General features: G+C 46.4%; 1 protein-coding gene across 1 annotated transcript in view; it reads left to right on the top strand.

The window, feature by feature from the left end:
- The window catches only part of MS4A10 (membrane spanning 4-domains A10), a 212,529-nt gene that overhangs the window by 12,907 nt on the left and 182,363 nt on the right, over positions 1-17,259 (top strand). Inside the window, exon 2 of the mRNA XM_069627731.1 lies at positions 14,458-14,605. Coding sequence (XP_069483832.1) covers positions 14,471-14,605 — 135 coding nt within the window. The 5' untranslated portion in view covers positions 14,458-14,470. The remainder of the gene's footprint in view (positions 1-14,457; positions 14,606-17,259) is intronic.

Here is a 17,259-nt window from a genome sequence, read left to right as displayed (position 1 = left end):
TGAGTGAATAGGTTCATTCACACAGACAATGTTTGTTATATATTATCAGAGTACGAGCACTGTGTGAAGTGATCTACTGTAACAATAACAAGCAATGTTTTAATAGTTTCTTTTGTAAAACAGTGTCCTTACTCTGTTAAGTGGATGCACCATTATTTGTGCTAACTGCGCTAAGTTGGTGTATTGGAATTGCCCTTACTATGCTAACTGGACATACTTCACACTGCCCAAACTGTAATAAATGAATACACATGAACCTGCCCTTACTGTGATAACTGGTTATACTGCTCTCTACACTTACTATGCTAACTGAGCATAACGGAATCTGCCCCTAATGCTCTAACTGGACATGCAGGAAGTTTTTTGTGATATGTTAACCGGGGATAGTGAAATCGTCCCTTAACTAGAAGTATAGATTCAGCACTTTCTATGCTAATTGGACGTACTAGGATATGCCCCGAACAGAGACGTCATTTCACCAAAATGTCAGGGGTAGCGGAAGTGACATTGCATGACCCTTGACCTATGATGACATCACAGGAAGTGATGTAATTTGACCCCACCCCAAAGTGACATCACGGGAAGCGATGGAGCACGACATTTCCCCCGTCGACAAAACAGGAAGTGGCATCACATAGCATTGTTTTTAAATGCACGACAAAAAATATGGTTACGATATCACTGTAAAGTTATATACATTTCATACACGAATGGATCACCGTATGTATCATTAATATCAGTGCGTATAGGCCTATAGTACCAAATCACTGTGAATGCAAGCAGACGTCCAAGATCAAACCATAATGATGTGTTATTATATAGCACTTAGGCTTAAGCGCTTCCTATAAAACAAATATACATACAATATCACCCCTCCTGTGTTGGTACTCATTTATCAACCTTAGCAAGATGAAAGACTGAGTTGACCTTGCTGGGAGCGGCACTTGCAACCTGCAGATCACACACACATTGCAGGAGCCAGCACTCAACCCAATGAGCTATGCTACCGGCTATAGCTATCAGAAAACCAACCACTCCAGAAACAAAGAGACACATGCTGCTGGCCACAGCCCATTAGCCTCAATTGAAAACGTTTCTGACAAAAAATATTTTTTAGGGGTAGCAATGGACACCACAGGGGTAGCTGAGGATAGCTCTATGGCTAAGACGGTGTTTGAGGTGAGGCAAATGGGGTAATAGACCTCCCTTCTTGGTTCAGTTTTTTTTCTCACGGGCACTGAGCACAAGAGTTTGGGCAGTAGGCATGGACCCAATCCCCCCGGATAGCACTTCGCAGCACTTGTGGGCAATCACCACTTTTGCACACAGAGAATTGTTTGGTTTAACTGGAATAAAGCCATGGGGCTAGAGACAGGTTGACATGTTGCTTGTCTATGGCAGCGAGTCAGACACCGTCCCTTAAGGCCTCCTGTCTGGCTCTTCTCCCTCATTTTACAGGGCAGAGCCTGAGGCAGCACTTGGTGAAATATGTGTGGGCCTGATTTACAAAGCATTGTTCCATAGAATGGCACCATTTGCAATCAGGCCCTTTGTGCTTGGCTGCATCCCTAAGAGCTGTCGATCTTGGGAGGATAAAGGTATTTATAATGTAGATTTGAAAGTACCCTGCCCCCGAGAGCAGAGCTATCCCTCGGAAGGGGGTGGTTCGCTCAGGATTTCTCACGTGATTGTCGGTTTGAGCCGATGCCGATGCAGGCCCAGAGGAGGCACTCCTAGGAAGTGCTGCTCGCATTCCTCCCTGGACACATATCTAGGTCTGGCACCGGTCCGGAGCTGCTCCTGTGTTTGCTGCCTTCAGTGTGTTTGCATTGTGCAGCCTGTTGCGGTGGGAAGGGCAGATATAACTCTTTCAGGCCTCCAACCCGACCTTTTCCTTTCTTGTGTGACAGAGCTGGTTTCGAAGCCTGACACAAGTCTTGCTCAAGTGCTATTCAAAATTGGCTAATTGTTGCAGCAATGGACCTTAAGTGCTAATGATTAAGTCTGCCGGAGAAGAGGACATTAAAAATAAATACTGCGAAGGGTCGCAGCTACATGGGAGGCGCTTTCATTAGAACACAATTACTATGATATTGCTAACTACAGCAAGGACATCTCTCTGCCCATAATGGAGAGGAAATAAATATGGCCCCTTCTCTTCACCAAGATCTACGCCATGCATGCCACCGATATCACTAATGATAAAAGGACTGCAAAGGACATTCAAACCTTACCTGCACCAGTCCTGCCGCACTATGCTTCGAAGCTCACTCCGTCACCCGCGCACCGTCCTCAGTGTAGCTGGCTGCTGCTGCTGCACTCATCACTCTGCTCTTCCGCTCTGCTCTTCCCTTCCTCAGCCCCAGGGTCGGATGAGTTATGGTTCCTAAGCAACCAAGGCTCGAGTAATAGACCTGAAGGCACCGGCACCCCTCGCTGCTTAGTGCTTCCACTGGCCAGGCCTGGGGTGGCGCCAGGAGCTTGCTCATTTTTTATAATAGGTTTATTACAAACTATTTATATAAAAAAAAGTTCCAGGCTCCAGGCCAGGCCAGAGGTCACACAATTATGCCAGAGGTCGCTGGGGAAACGGCAGAGGTTGCTCTTGCGACCTCTTGCAACCCCCAATTGACGTCCCTGGCCCCAACTGTGGTGGAATCTGGAATCTGCTCTCTCTGTTCTAGCGAGGGATCCTGGATTCTGTCCTTGCTTGGCATATAAGAGATTTTACTGTGCTAAGGGCCCATAATGGTATCAGCCGAGTCCATGATAACTGTGCATTTTAGAGTGTGCATTTCTTGAGCTTACTGGGTAGAACTGAATCTGGCCTTGCTCGCTGGGCCTATGGAATCTAGACACAGTGTGATAAGTGGGCATTCTAGACATTGCTGTCACTGTGACAACTGAACACATTGGAATATGCATTTACTCTCCTAATGGAGAGTAATATAATCTGACCCTTCTCTTCTAACTGAGCATAATGGAATCTGTCCTTTGCTGTAACCATCCATACTGATGTTGGATCTAACTGTGCCATCTATGCCTATAGAATTTCTCCTTATTCTGGTGCCCATGCATAATGTAGACTGGCCTAACAGTGCTCAGCATAATGGAATCTGTCCTTTGCTGTAACCATCCATACTGAAGTTGGATCTAACTGTGCCATCTATGCCTATAGAATGTCTCCTTATTCTGGTGCCCATGCATAATGTAGACTGGCCTAACAGTGCTCAGCATAATGGAATCTATGCTGTGCTAACTGGACAATGTAATCTGACCTTAATGTGCTACCTGGGAAAAATGGGGATTTGCACTGCTCTTTAAGTAAAATAGAACATGGCCTTGCTATGCTAAGTGAACATACTGTAATGGATCCTGCTTCTGCTCTTCTAGTTGGACAGGGCATAATGGAGACTGGCCCTGACATGTCAAATGACCATATTGTTGATAATGGAGTGGATACCTGGGAATTGGTTGGTGACTGTGCACATGCCTGGGGCTTTGATGGGCGTGCCTGTCAATCATGTGAGCATCAGTGCTTTTTAAGACAAAACCTAGAAAGGGTGTATGAGCCTGTATTTTCAATTAAGAAGTTATTTTATTACAGTTTTATAATGTACAGATAGACCAATTGACTTTGGAACTGTACGGATTCTCGTCCCTAGCATAGCAAGTTTCAACAAGTTTTGTTAAACAAAAAGTAGTACATCTAAGAATCTCTTGAGGGTAGGAAAGAAATAAGCGGAGGGGTCTGGGATGGGTCTTTGATAGGAACACATAGCAGCAAATATCTGCAATGTGATGTGAATCTCTAGGTCACTTTCACCACTTCCAAAAACATGCATCTAAAGCATGGGGAATGAGCTTGCTGTTATGTCCTTTTATTTGGGTCCTCTTGACTACAATTCCAGACCTAGTGCAGTGCTAGAAACACAAGCCTTTTTATTGTGAAAGAATAACCCACACAATGAAAGGCCACAACCATTACTTTACAATATCACTCTTTGGCTTTTATCTGGATTTGTCAAAATAAGGACACAGTCCAAAGGCGGCTTATCAAAATTCCGTTGGAAATTCTTAGTATAGCATAACATGTCTGCATGCAATAGAATAAAGCTATTGCAATCACAGGAAACACAGGAAAGAAATAACAAGATAAATACAGATAAAGTTACATTTTACAGTGGAGAGAAAACATTGTATTCAGCCTTATTTGGCATTTACCATTTCTGGACAAATGAGAACATTTGAAATATATTCACAATCAGCTCAGCGAGGGACACACTTTGATGCCCCTCTCTATGCGGTCCCTCCCACAACAATCATTTCTCTTTTCTTTTGGTGAGGTTATTTATACATCAGCATTTGACAGGGGATATGTAGTTGGCCTTGGCAGCCACACTAAAAGCCCTTTAACACCCTTGTGAAATCTCCACTTTGCATTTGGAACAGAACTACATTGGAAACGGAATATCACCTCCCATTTTTTATATCTCTGACCAAAGCCTGGCCTAATCACCAATATCTTTATTGTTTTGACCAATACTCACCAAGCCCAAATAGAGGGTTTAGCTTGCATCGGAACTGCCTTCAGTTAGAACAGCTGTCTTGTTCTCACACAGCTAATGACTCAGGCTTGTCAGGGCTGCTCCTCCTTCCCCCAGACTCCGGCTGCAGTCTCTCAGCAACTCGGCTCAGCACACAGACAACCAGCACACCAAGCTCGTTAATGTTTTCCTTTCTCACCTTCTTCCATCCAATCTCACTCTGGTCCCCCTTTTCTCTCCTCCTTCTGTGTCTTATATCCCCACTTTTCTTCCATCCTCTTTGCATATCTTCATAAAGAAAGTATATGATTTAACACCCATTCTCGCACCTCCTGCTGTGATGTCACCCATCCATCAAATACCACCCCTTTAACCAATGCCTAGTACATTTCCAGAAGCCTTTTGCTTCTTGACCATCACCTGTGTACAGCATTAATTCTCCAGCCCCGTATGAACACGCAACAGTTTCATCCTCTGTTTCCTGTAGCTTCCTTTTCAAACAAGTTTTTGCAAAATGCATTCCACTGTCCGCCACGTACACTGCAGTTCCGCTTCAACTTTCAGACTTTCTGCATTTATTTCTAATCTCACATCACTGTGTGAATGGTGCCTTTTTACAAAAAGCATGCAGTGTTGATGTATGAGCAACCCCATTCTAATTACTAATAGATCTTTTTGTTAAAATTAATGGTTGATGATTAATGGTTAGTAATTGGTAATTAGTCAGGTTAATTGCTAGCCCCTACACAACACTACACTACCATGCTATGCTATGTTATGCTAAATCCCAACTCCTTTCTTTGGTCTCTATGGTTCTCATCAGTGTCTCACATAATCCCCAAATCACACCAAAGCCACACACCTAGGCTGTAACACCAGCATAATTTGTATACTGGCATACACCTTCGATAGGAGTCTGAGCCGGTAAAATTCTTGCATGGTTGAAATTCAAACTACGTATTCCTACAGCACCCAGCGTCATTCATGATGAAGAAATTAACTAAACACACCATATTAGATGGACACATACACAGTCACTATTTACGCATGCCAAGAGATATTGATGCAATGTTAACATACTAAATCTTTTATGCTCCTGTAAGACACATGGGGCCTCATTACAAGTGTGGCAGTCCGGAATTAAGGGTGCCAGTAGCCCTGTATCAACACCCTTTCCAGAGCGCCACACTACAACTCTGTGGGCTGGGGCCGTTGTGCCCAACAGGTCTGTCCTGCCGGGCGTAACGGGACCCGCCTGCAGGGCTTTCACGGATGCACTGGTACCATTAGCAATGGTACCAGTGCTTCTGAGTCCCCATTCCCATGAAGGCCAATGGGACTCTATAAGAATGGGGACTTACACTTTCCGCCGCCTGATATCGCGGGCCACCAGGACTTGTAATGTCCTGTTGGCACTGGGATCTCAGGCAGCCGAGACAGTGTTAGAGTCCAGCGGCAACACCAGATTGTAATGAGGCCCATGGCCTTTGGGTAGAGGGCATCAACTGTGTGCCAACTGTGGGACAACCACTTTCTGAAGGTTAAGCTGCAGTGACATATTGCTTTCAATCATGCTCACAAGTAGCTCTAGCTTTGGAATTCATTTCCAGGTCACTGATGTTCCAGTAGCAGGTAATCATGTTTTTCTTTAACCAAAACTGCAATAGGAACCTATAAGCAAGTTAAATACCAGTTTTCTAACTAGCGTGTTCAATTTGTAATAATCAGCAAACATAGAAAAACCTTCCTTTGCAGCCATGGCATTACTGAAACCTAATCCCTCATCCACGCCTAATTTTCATTTAGTTTGCTCACTGTTTCACTGGTGTTACTTCCTGCAATTGTTTTCGTATTGTCATGATGGTGTTACATGTTGGTGGTGAGAAAATATATCCTCATAACTGCAAGGCCATTAGTTTTCTTGTTCTTGTGATCCATAATTAAGGTGAGCATTTTAAATCATATTATTTTGTCCTAAAATATGTTAACTTTACTAAATGATTGAAAAAATCCTCTGACCGTTCAACTGGTCAATTAAATAAATAATGTGTAGCTCACATTCATTGGTCCTACTAATGACATCCTGATTAGGGGTCAAGCCCTAAAAAAAGAAGTTGGGGGACTCATTAACATACCAATTGGATGTGGTGTCACCAGAAATTAGCATATCAAGATGCCCTGTGAAAAAAGTGGGGGGGCATCTGGAAAAAAGTGGGGGGACTCTGTCCACCCGTGTGTACCCTCGACTTGAGCCCTGTACCCCATTCAGAAATAAATGAGTCTTTCGCTATGCACAACATTAGAACCCCTCTACATCTAGTTGTACTTTGGCAACATTGAACTGCCTTACAGTATGATTCTTTGAAAGCCCTATCTTGAAGCTGACATGGGTCTTCTGTGTCCTGAAGACCAACCGTTTATTTTGCCTTTGGCAAATGCTCACCCCAGTTAGTGTTCTGCTTTTCACTTCTCAAGGCCGTGCTCGTTCTGAGTAAAGAGTGTCTTGTGACATGTGAGGCTTCCTGGTCCTAAAATACAGCGGGGCACTATTTATTTTACACATCAGAACCTTACATAAGCGTTCAATCTCACACAAAATCAATCAGTCTTTACCACTGTGGTCCACAGGAAGAGAAGATTAATGGACTTTGAATGGTTTTTAAACAGGCATAGGGGGTCTGGGCTAGCATTATGCTAATTTTTTTGTTATGCAAAAATATGCAGGACACTATAACCACCCCAGCCTCTTAGAAGACACCCTATATCATACCTATATATAAAAAGGGCGATAAAATGTCCCCCAATAATTATAGACCCATTGCCCTCGCAGATACAGACTCAAAAATATTTGCCGCTCTGATACTGGAGAAGATGGAGGATTGGATTTCGTAGAAAAGCATTTTACATAAATACCAAATTGATTTTTTAAGACAGATGGGAACAGACTGTGGGGGATACTTAATGTCGTGTATTCAAAAGTTAGCGTAGGGTGACAAGCCAAGCCCGATTTCTGCAGTGTCAATGGACCTTTCTATGGCCTTTGACCTGGTGGACCATCGGATTTTGTGGGCAAAACTAAATAAATGGGAACTGCCGACTGGATTATTGCAAATTTTAATAAATTTCCATGAGTCAGGCTGAAAAATACGGGATCCATGTCTAAACCTATTGAGACGAAAAATGGTCTCCATCGGAGTTGTATCCTGGCCCCATGTCTTTTTAATCTTGATATGGCAGACATTGGAGATTCTCCGTCAAGCACTTCTTTTATAACCCCTAAATTGGCTGAGTTGCGTACGCCGTGGCTGGCATACACAGATATTTTGTATTGTTTGACCCCGCGCCAATTGGTTTGCATAGAAAAATCAATGCCTTTGTCATATTTATTGAAGAAAATACTCTAAGGATTAATCCTAATAAAACAGTGGTTATGACATTCTGTAAAAAGGATAAGAAAAACAATTTTAATTGATACCTAATTAAAAGCAGGTTGTCTTTTAAGGAAAACATGATGTATCTGGGCTATGCAATTTTGGGGCTGATTCATGGAATTATTCGCGCCGAAAACAGAGATTTGTGCGTCATTCTGCCCGCAAATCCCCATTTGTTAAACAGGGATTTGCGGGCAGAAAGGTGCACAAATCCCCATTTTTCAGCGTAAATAATTCCATGAATCAGCCTGTTAATCCCATCCAACTAAAAATGTGTATTGAACATTTTCAAAGAAAAAAGCAGTGATGTTGGCGACAGAGAAGTCTAATGTGGATACAAAGTTTGGAAAATGTTCTATGCTTCCGGTTTTAACATTTTATATTGGGAAGATGGTCTCGAAATGTATATATGGCCTGGAGATTTGACCATTATGGCTATTGGATGAACTTGATAGCTTTGAAGCTACACTGTGGCGCAGAGTCTTGTTTTATATCCGACAGTGTTTCTATAGCGGCTGTTCATCTTGAACTGGGTTTGCAGTCTATGAGGAGCAGAGTCTGGTGGAAACAGTTGCCCTTGTACTTTAAGGGCCGGATTCATGGAATTTCTTGCACAGTGTTAAGTTCCGCCCTGCGTCCCGCTACGCGGTGACGCAGGGCGTCCTAAATAAAAGCCCCGCCCCCGCGTTCGGGAGGCAGTTCCGGGGCCGACCAGCAACCTGTGTGGGTGTATGATTATTCGGCTCCCACTGGAGCTGCGCAACAGGCCGTGCGGCCTACCAGCATTCTGCCAGCCCCCGCGCGCGCAGGCCGAGGGCTGCCAACATAACAATGGCGACGAGGCGAGATGAACTCCACTACACGCTCGGTGTTTTGAAGGCACCCTAAAGCCCTACGGCCATCGCGGCGAAATTTTTGGACACCCGGTGGGGGTGGAATCACACACGTGACCCCCCACCCCAAAAAAAAAAAAAAATTTCTCTCTTCCTTCTCTCTGCCACTCCGTTTTTCGCCCCATCCACCATGACCAAAGCTCTTCCTCTGGGCACTGGAGAACCTGGTGGCATCTGGCATCCAACACCAGAGGGCAGCAATACGGAGTGACGGGAGCGCCAGGCCCTGAACTGTCCCACACAGCGCCTGGGAACGGCAGCACCTCCAAGGTAGGCCCGACGTCGTGGCGCTGGTGGTCGTCGGAAGAAATCACGACAACACCGATCAGGTCCACGCCAACATGGCGGCCGGCACGTCCACGCCTGGGCCCACCACGCCGTCCAGAATTGCGGCGAACCTGTCCATGACGTCACCTCCACCTCGCACACACGGGAGTTCGTCGACACTGGTCCAGCCGTTTGACCCATTCACGGATCCATCATCGAGCGGACCCAGATGGCAGCTGTGGATTCAGAAATTTGAGATGGCGATGGAGTGCAAAGAGATTACGGCGCCCAGGAAAATGAAGGCACACCTACTACTCAGCATGGGTGACGAGGTACTGCGCATTTTCAACTCCCTGAACGTTGATGATGGCCACGATGCATACCAAAGCGCGAAAGATGCCCTCACGGCTCATTTTCTCCCTCAACTAAATCCAGACTATGAGACGTTTCTCTTCTGCACCACCTTACAGGCAGCGGAGGAAACCCTTGATGCATATCACACCCATCTGAGAAAGCTAGCCATGTCCTGCGAGTTCACAAACGTGGAGAGGGAGATCAGGAGGCAAATCATCAACGGGATACACTCGGAAAAGCTAAGGCGCCTGATACTTAGCAAAAAGGGTATTCCCCTACAGCGGATCCTTGAACTAGGACGTCAAAGGGAACTGGCCCACACCAGAGCGGCCAACATGGAGGCCACGCTACACAGGCTGCAACCTGCTCTCAACACAGCTATGGTGGCCCGGATCACCAACAGACAATCCTCGAGGGACGACAACAGTGGAGGTTACGGCCAAAACAGGTGGCAACCGCGCATTCCGGGGCCCACAGAGTGCGGCTGGTGCGGTGGCTCACGACATGGCCGTCGCAACTGTCCTGCTCAAGGCACCACATGTGGAGCATGCGGCCGGAAGGATCATTACGCAAAGGTATGCCGATCAGCGGACACCCCCATACAGCCCCCACAAAACCCGCCGGAGAGGAACGCGACCAAGAAAAAGAAGCAAGCCAGCGCCAGAAGGGTCGCAGTGGCCAACTCTTCCATGGAGGATGAAGGGGATGATGTCTCGGCGATGCAGCAGGACCCCACCAAGGACATCGAGAGAAAAGGGAGGAAGGTATACCTGGTGTCTGCACTGTGCCAAGGTCGGGGACCGCGAAGAAAAGCCGTCCGAAGGCGCAAGTGCATGGTCACCATCCAAAACCAGTGCATTCTCATGACCATCGACACAGGCGCCTCGGTGAACGTCATGCCCGAAAGCATTTTCCAGACTCTAAACCCTACACCAGAGCTGAAAAGCACAGGCACTCTGTTGTATGCATATGGCAGTCGAAAGCCCCTGCCGGTGATTGGCAGGTTCCGCACTACGCTGGAACACGGAAAAAAATAGACTATGGTCCAAGGTCTATGTCGTGAAGGCAGGAATTGAGAGCCTCCTGAGTGGGGACGCAGCGGAGGACCTGGGAGTGGTCCAATTCATCTGCCATGTCAACGAAGACAAGGAGGTGGAGCAGATGCTGAACCAATATCCTGACTTGCAAGAGGGAATAGGCTGTTTAAAAGGGAAAACCATCAAACTTCATATTGATGAAACAGTGCAGCCGAAAGCCGTTAGGCACCGGAGAACGCCATTCCACATGAGAGAACAAGTGGAGCAGGAACTCAAGGCATTGGAAGAAGCGGGCATCATTGAGGAGGTCACAGGGCCCACACCGTGGGTCTCTCCAATGGTGGTGACACGGAAGCCTAAGCAGCCTGGAAAGATACGGATCTGCATAGACATGCGTCTCCCCAACACTGCCATTAAAAGAGAACGCCACATCACCCCAACGATCGACGAAATCGTGGCTGACCTCACAGGGTCGTGTGTATTCTCAAAGATTGATCTCAAGGCGGGATATCATCAACTCAAACTCCACAGAGACTCTCGCTACATTACAATGTTCTCGACGCATTTGGGGCTGCGGAGATACAAACGCCTAAGTTTCGGAATATCGTCTGCTGCTGAGGTATTCCAGCAAACCATCCAGGAGGTCATCAGTGGCATCCCTGGTGTCCTCAACGTGAGCGATGATATTTTGATTCACGCCCCCGACAAAGAAATACATATCAAGAGGCTTCACGCTTTACTGGGCAGACTACAAGATGCTGGGCTCACAAGATGCCGGGAGAAGTGTGAGTTCCTCAAATCGGAGATCACTTTTTTTCAGGTACAAGTTTGGCAGCACAGGCATCTCCCCTGACCCGCAGAAGGTCGCAGACATTCAGGCTGCAAGCCCACCGATGACCCCCACAGAAGTGCGCAGCTTCCTAGGCATGGCCACCTACTGCGGGAGGTTCATCCGAAACCTGGCCACACTATCTGAGCCGTTGCGGGAACTCACCAAGGCCAACGTCAAGTGGGATTGGGGGCAGACATGCCAGGACGCCTTCGAGAGCATCAAGGACTCCCTGTCCGCCGACACCAAGATGGCCTACTATAGCACCGAGCTGCCCACAGAACTGTTCGTGGATGCAAGCCCCGTGGGGCTCGGAGCCATCCTAATGCAAGTCACGAAGGAAGGGGAGAAGAGACCGATAGCATATGCATCGAGAGTCCTCACAGAGACCGAACAAAGGAAAGGAGGCCATCGCTGTGCTGTGGGGGTGCCGGCATTTTCACCTCTACTTATATGGGCGTCGGTTCACGACGATCACGGACCACAAGCCCCTACTACCCATTTTCATGGGGACGTCAGCACACCCTCCGGCACGAATCACCAAGTGGTTACTACACCTCCAGCAATATGACTTTGATCTCATCTACCAACCGGGCAGCGGAAACCCGGCGGATTTTCTCTCCAGGCATCCGCGAGAGGCCACCCAACAAGAGATCCAAGTAGCTGCAGAGACAGAGGAACACATATGTCAAGTGGTGCACGCGATGAGACCCAAGGCGGTGAGCATCGAGGAAATCGAGGCGGAAACGCTCAAGGACCCGTGTTGTGACTTAGTGAAGGATGCCATCCTCTCAGGTGACTGGAAGACCTTCATGAGACACACGCACAACAGAACAGCGGAAGCAAAAGGGTTTTTGTCCGGCATATTCACAGTCCGGCAAGACTTGTCAATCACAGAAGGTGGACTGATACTAAGAGGAAACCGCATCGTAATCCCTCTCAAAATACAAGACAGGATAGTGGCCCTAGCGCATGAAGGACACCAAGGACTGGTAAGGACGAAAGCCCGTATTCGGCACCGAGTATGGTTTCCCAGATCGAGGAGCGGGTCGAGACACTCGTTAGCACGTGCCTATCCTGTCAGATAATGGGGGCCCCGCCAGAACCGGAACCAATCATATCAGCAGAACGTGGCCGCTCTCGCTGGGAGGCCATCAGCATTGACTTTTGCAAGCTACGAGAGGGCCTGTTGGTGGCCGTGGATGATCACTCCCGATACCCGGAAGTTGAGATAGTTGAATCCACAGCAGCTGAAGTGGTCATTCCGGCCCTAGAGAAAATGTTCGCAACTCACGGGCTACCGACCTCAATCAAAAGCGACAACGGGCCACCGTTTACGGGAGAGGACTTCAAAAATTATCTACAGGACCTCAATGTAAAATATCATCGTATCACACCAAGACACCCCCAGGCAAATGGGGACGTAGAAAGGTTTATGAGAACCATCAACAAGGTGCTCAGGGTGTCCAAGGGTGTCCAAGGCGAACGCCAGTCCCTGGAAGGTTGACCTCTTCCGATTCCTCCGGAACTACCGGGTCACAACCGGCATACCACCAGCGGACCTCATGTTTGGCACTGTCATTAGATCTTCGATCCCGAATCACCCAAGCAGGACCCCGGACGCGGTCAACGAGGAACGCCCAGAAAGAAGGAGAAGGGATGCTAACGCACACATGAGTGGCAAGCGGAGAGCGAGGCCGTCCCATCATCAAGTGGGTGACCAAGTCCTCATGATACGAAACCCCTCCAAGTCAAAACTTGATACCAGGTACGAGGAACTTCCATGGACCGTCAGTGACCGGCATGGAACCATGGTGACTGTGACACGAAGACGCCGTCAAGTGACGAGGAATTCGTCATGGTTCAAGGCCGTACCCCGTACCCTGTGGACCGATAAGGAGGGCCATCGGGAAGGCGAGGATACTCAGCCCAGCGAAGAAGAGCCGGAGGCCATCCCTGAGGAGACAGGAGCGGGGGATGGAACCTGGGAGCCGTTGGATGCACCCGGCCTCGAGGGCCCGAACAGCTAAGGTGAACCAGAGCATGAAGCAAGGGGGTGTGCTCCCCGAGAAGGGCGATACCGGCTGAGAACAACGATGAGACCGCCAGCCAAGCTAAGTGACTATGTGTGGTAATTAGTGCCCCGGTGCCATGAACCCCAATGGCAGGGTAGCTGGGTGTCGAAGACTGTAAGTTCATGTTGGACTTCGCCGTTGTTGGTAGTTAGCGTTATGTTTGTTTGTTTTATAATAAAGGAGGAATGTTAAGTTCCGCCCTGCGTCCCGCTACGCGGTGACGCAGGGCGTCCTAAATAAAAGCCCCGCCCCCGCGTTCGGGAGGCAGTTCCGGGGCCGACCAGCAACCTGTGTGGGTGTATGATTATTCGGCTCCCGCTGGAGCTGCGCAACAGGCCGTGCGGCCTACCAGCATTCTGCCAGCCCCCGCGCGCGCAGGCCGAGGGCTGCCAACATAACACACGGGTCAAAGTGACTTTGCACTGCTGAAAAGTAGCTTTGCACTGCCGACACAAACTCTGATTCATGGAGCAAAAAGGTGGGGGGTTTGGAAGAATACTTGAGAACATTTCCAGGCCATTTAAAAAAAGAAATAATGATGCCATACGTTTTAGGCTACATGTGCTTTTAACACATGATATTTTATGTATTAGGCAACACATACCACCGGAATTAGTTTGTTGCTGATTTTGTAAAAACTAATGTACGAAAGAAAATTTACACCAGCTGCTATAAACATGTCCAATGTTATTATCGCTGCGTATTACACACTTTGGAAACTACATTTATAACAGTAGATCGAGTACACCACCAGGGTCAAGAGCTGTGGCCAGCTTGGCATTTGTCACTGGTGGGGCTAAACGGCAACATAAGGCATTGCTAACAAGAAGTAGATTTATCAGCTGAATGCGGGCACCCTGAGCAGTGGTACCAGGCAGTCACTTTCCTACTCTTCTTCCACGCTGTACTTGAACCCATTTCACGAACAAAAGATGAATGGTTTGTTAGTTTCTGCTACTGAAGCAAGGGCTAGAAATCACCCAATCTGATTTGTGGATTTAACGCAGACATCATTTGTTTCCAGGTCACATCAGAACATGTCCTCACCTGCAGTCAACAGTGGCTATGTGGTTACTCAGTACTCCCCTTCCAGCCACCCTGGTGTCTTAAAGGTGGACCATTCTTCAGATGAGCGCAAATGGCCACTACACGGGCACCCAAAAGCCCTGGGGGTAAGTCATACTTTGCAGATATGCGGGCCGTTCATTCTCACACAGAGAGGCATTATGGATGTGTTATATTGCAAAAAGTAACTGATCATTTATTGGAATTGTACAGCAATTGAAGAATGTGTTAACTCGATACATAAATGTGATGTCAATCGTATGAGCTGATGTATTTAATAGAAGAACAAAACGTTTTTTATGAGGAAAAATGTGGTCAAAACATTTTGAAAACGTTTTTTGAAAGATTCAAAGCAAAGATTTATATTACAACAAGAGAACAATTTAAACGTGGAAAGTGATGTAAAACGGACCATATTTATATATTTTAAAAACATATTAAATAAGAACAAATACCTAAACCCACCATTCTTTAAAAAATAAAAAAAGGTATTGGGCATGTGTTTGTAAAGCAAGTGTTTGAAAGATCAGTTTGTCTCTGTGGTCAGTGGTCGAAGTGTTACAAAAAGAAGTAGTGGAACTATGTTCCCTACGGTCTTGTCCCCGCTCATCACAAACCCCATTGCCACGCACAATCCAAACGCCCAAACAAAAACACCTGCTGTTTATGGGAATGTTCAGTGCACTGCACTGAAGTGCAAGTTTCAACTACTTCCTACACTTTTATTTTAAAACAAAACCATTCTGGAACAGGTTCTTTCTAAAATAAAGATATAGGAACAGTAAAACCTTTCTTTGAAAAGTAGTGGAACACCGCTCCCACCCACTTCGACCACTGATTCTAGCACATGCTCAAACCATGCTTCTTTGAGCAAAGAAAAACATGGAGAAAAACAACCTTTTAGCAACTTGTGCTTACTATTCTCAGCAACAAGGAAGACCAATGGTCTAACTGCCAAACTCTTGCTTAGGTCACATGACCCAGTGAGATCTAAGATGGCCCCCGTCACCTTTTAAAGCCTCTGTTGCCCTGAAACTGGGAAAACAGCAGATGTCTGAACTCGTTAGGATCATCCAATCCCCTGGCAAAGCTCAGAGAACCTCAAAGCTGCAAACCCTCAGCCCAGACACACTCCCAGGAACAGAGCTTGATCACTATGAAGGACTGAACTTGTAAGTCAGAATGTGGGTTTCAGGAGCGGCAGAACAAAGGAGCTTGGAGCGAGTTGATGAGCAGACGAAGGGGAATGGAAGAGCAAAGTGTGTCAGAGGAGGGTGAGGAGCAGGGGGAAAGGAGGTGGAGGAGGTGGCAATATCTATTAAGGTGGTTGGTAGACACCCTTTGCAGGAAGATAGGAGGTGGTAGAATTTAAGGAGGAGTTTGGTAGTCATATGAGGTAGAAGTCAGAGTTAAGAAGGAGGTTGGATATTTTAAGGTTGTCTACTATTTGTAAGTGATACATCTGTTTTCTCTTTTTTGACAAACCTGCAACCAGATGTAGTTAACTCTGCAGGGTGTGCAAACACAAATCCCACAAATGAAAGCTAACTCAAATCAAAAATGAAAATATGAAGTACAAACACAAGCACATATACAATGGGCGTTAATGGCAAAATACATCCATGAACAGTGGTAATGCTTTCCTTCGAGGGTGTGTCTTGAACCATGTGTGCATCCTCTTAATAATTGCTTGATCTTCAGTGTTTCCCATATTTGCTGAAAGGGATTTTGTAGCAATATTGTTGCTTTTCCAACCAAAGTTTAAAATCTGTTGATATGAGGAAGATTGGTCAGTCTACCGAGAGGTTAGCAATTGGGTCTGCTGGGTTGTCTGATTTTGTGGGATTATATGAAGCTGGTCTGTAGATAGGTAAGGAAGCTCAATGATAATATCCGTGAGATGGACATAGCATGAGGATTGATTTTGAAATCTGGAATGTCATTAGAGAGTGATTTTTTATTGGCAATCGAGTTTATGTATCTCAGTGTATTTCTCCTCCTCTCTTTTCAGTTCTATCGGCAAGCTTCATCTTGTATTTTGAGGGGTTTACCTTGTGTATTACTGCAGAGAAATCATCTGTAAGACAAATTTAATACATCCAGTTTGCCCTTGCTGAGCAATTGCAAATGTTTAAGGAAAGTTTCACTGTGGAGCACGCATTGATGAGGCGTCATCTGGTACTGATAGTACTGGTGGTTGGGTCTCTTCTTTTTTTGTTTTGTGCAGGTGTTCTATTATAAACTTGAGGTGGTGTTGTTCATTTGTGTGTGGCTTCTCCTGTTCTTTTCTCTATGGGAATTCTGATGGTTTGAAGGTGTTCATATAATGTTAATACATTTATAGGGATGTTATACTTGGGGAAATTGTATGTGTCATTGCATGTACTAATTGCACGTTTTGTTTATATTACTATGAAAAGTTGGTATGCTACTAACTTCACTTCCTGTTGTTCCTTGGGATTGTGTTTGTTTATTTGATTTTACCTATACTGTTTAGTTGTGTTTAGGTTTGGTTTAACTAAATTGTAGAGAAGGAGCCAAGTACCCCCACCTCAATCGACCCATCTCTTTTACCTGTATGTTGGAAACCAAAGTGTGAGACGGATACAGAGGAGCTGAATCGACAAAGAGCAGAATATGGACTCAGTCCAGTCCCAGTGAAAGTACCAATACCTAAGAGAATATGGGAGCCAAGGTGCCCATTGAGAAAACCATATCTGCATACCAAGAAGTATGATGGCCATTTGAGCGAGATCCCTGA

This window comes from Ambystoma mexicanum, chromosome 12 (assembly GCF_040938575.1).
Source record: "Ambystoma mexicanum isolate Mex_15411 chromosome 12, UKY_AmexF1_1, whole genome shotgun sequence".
In the NCBI taxonomy this organism is placed as follows: Eukaryota; Metazoa; Chordata; class Amphibia; order Caudata; family Ambystomatidae; genus Ambystoma; species Ambystoma mexicanum.
Note: the sequence above shows the minus strand (reverse complement) of the source record. Positions and strands in the feature narration are given on the sequence as shown.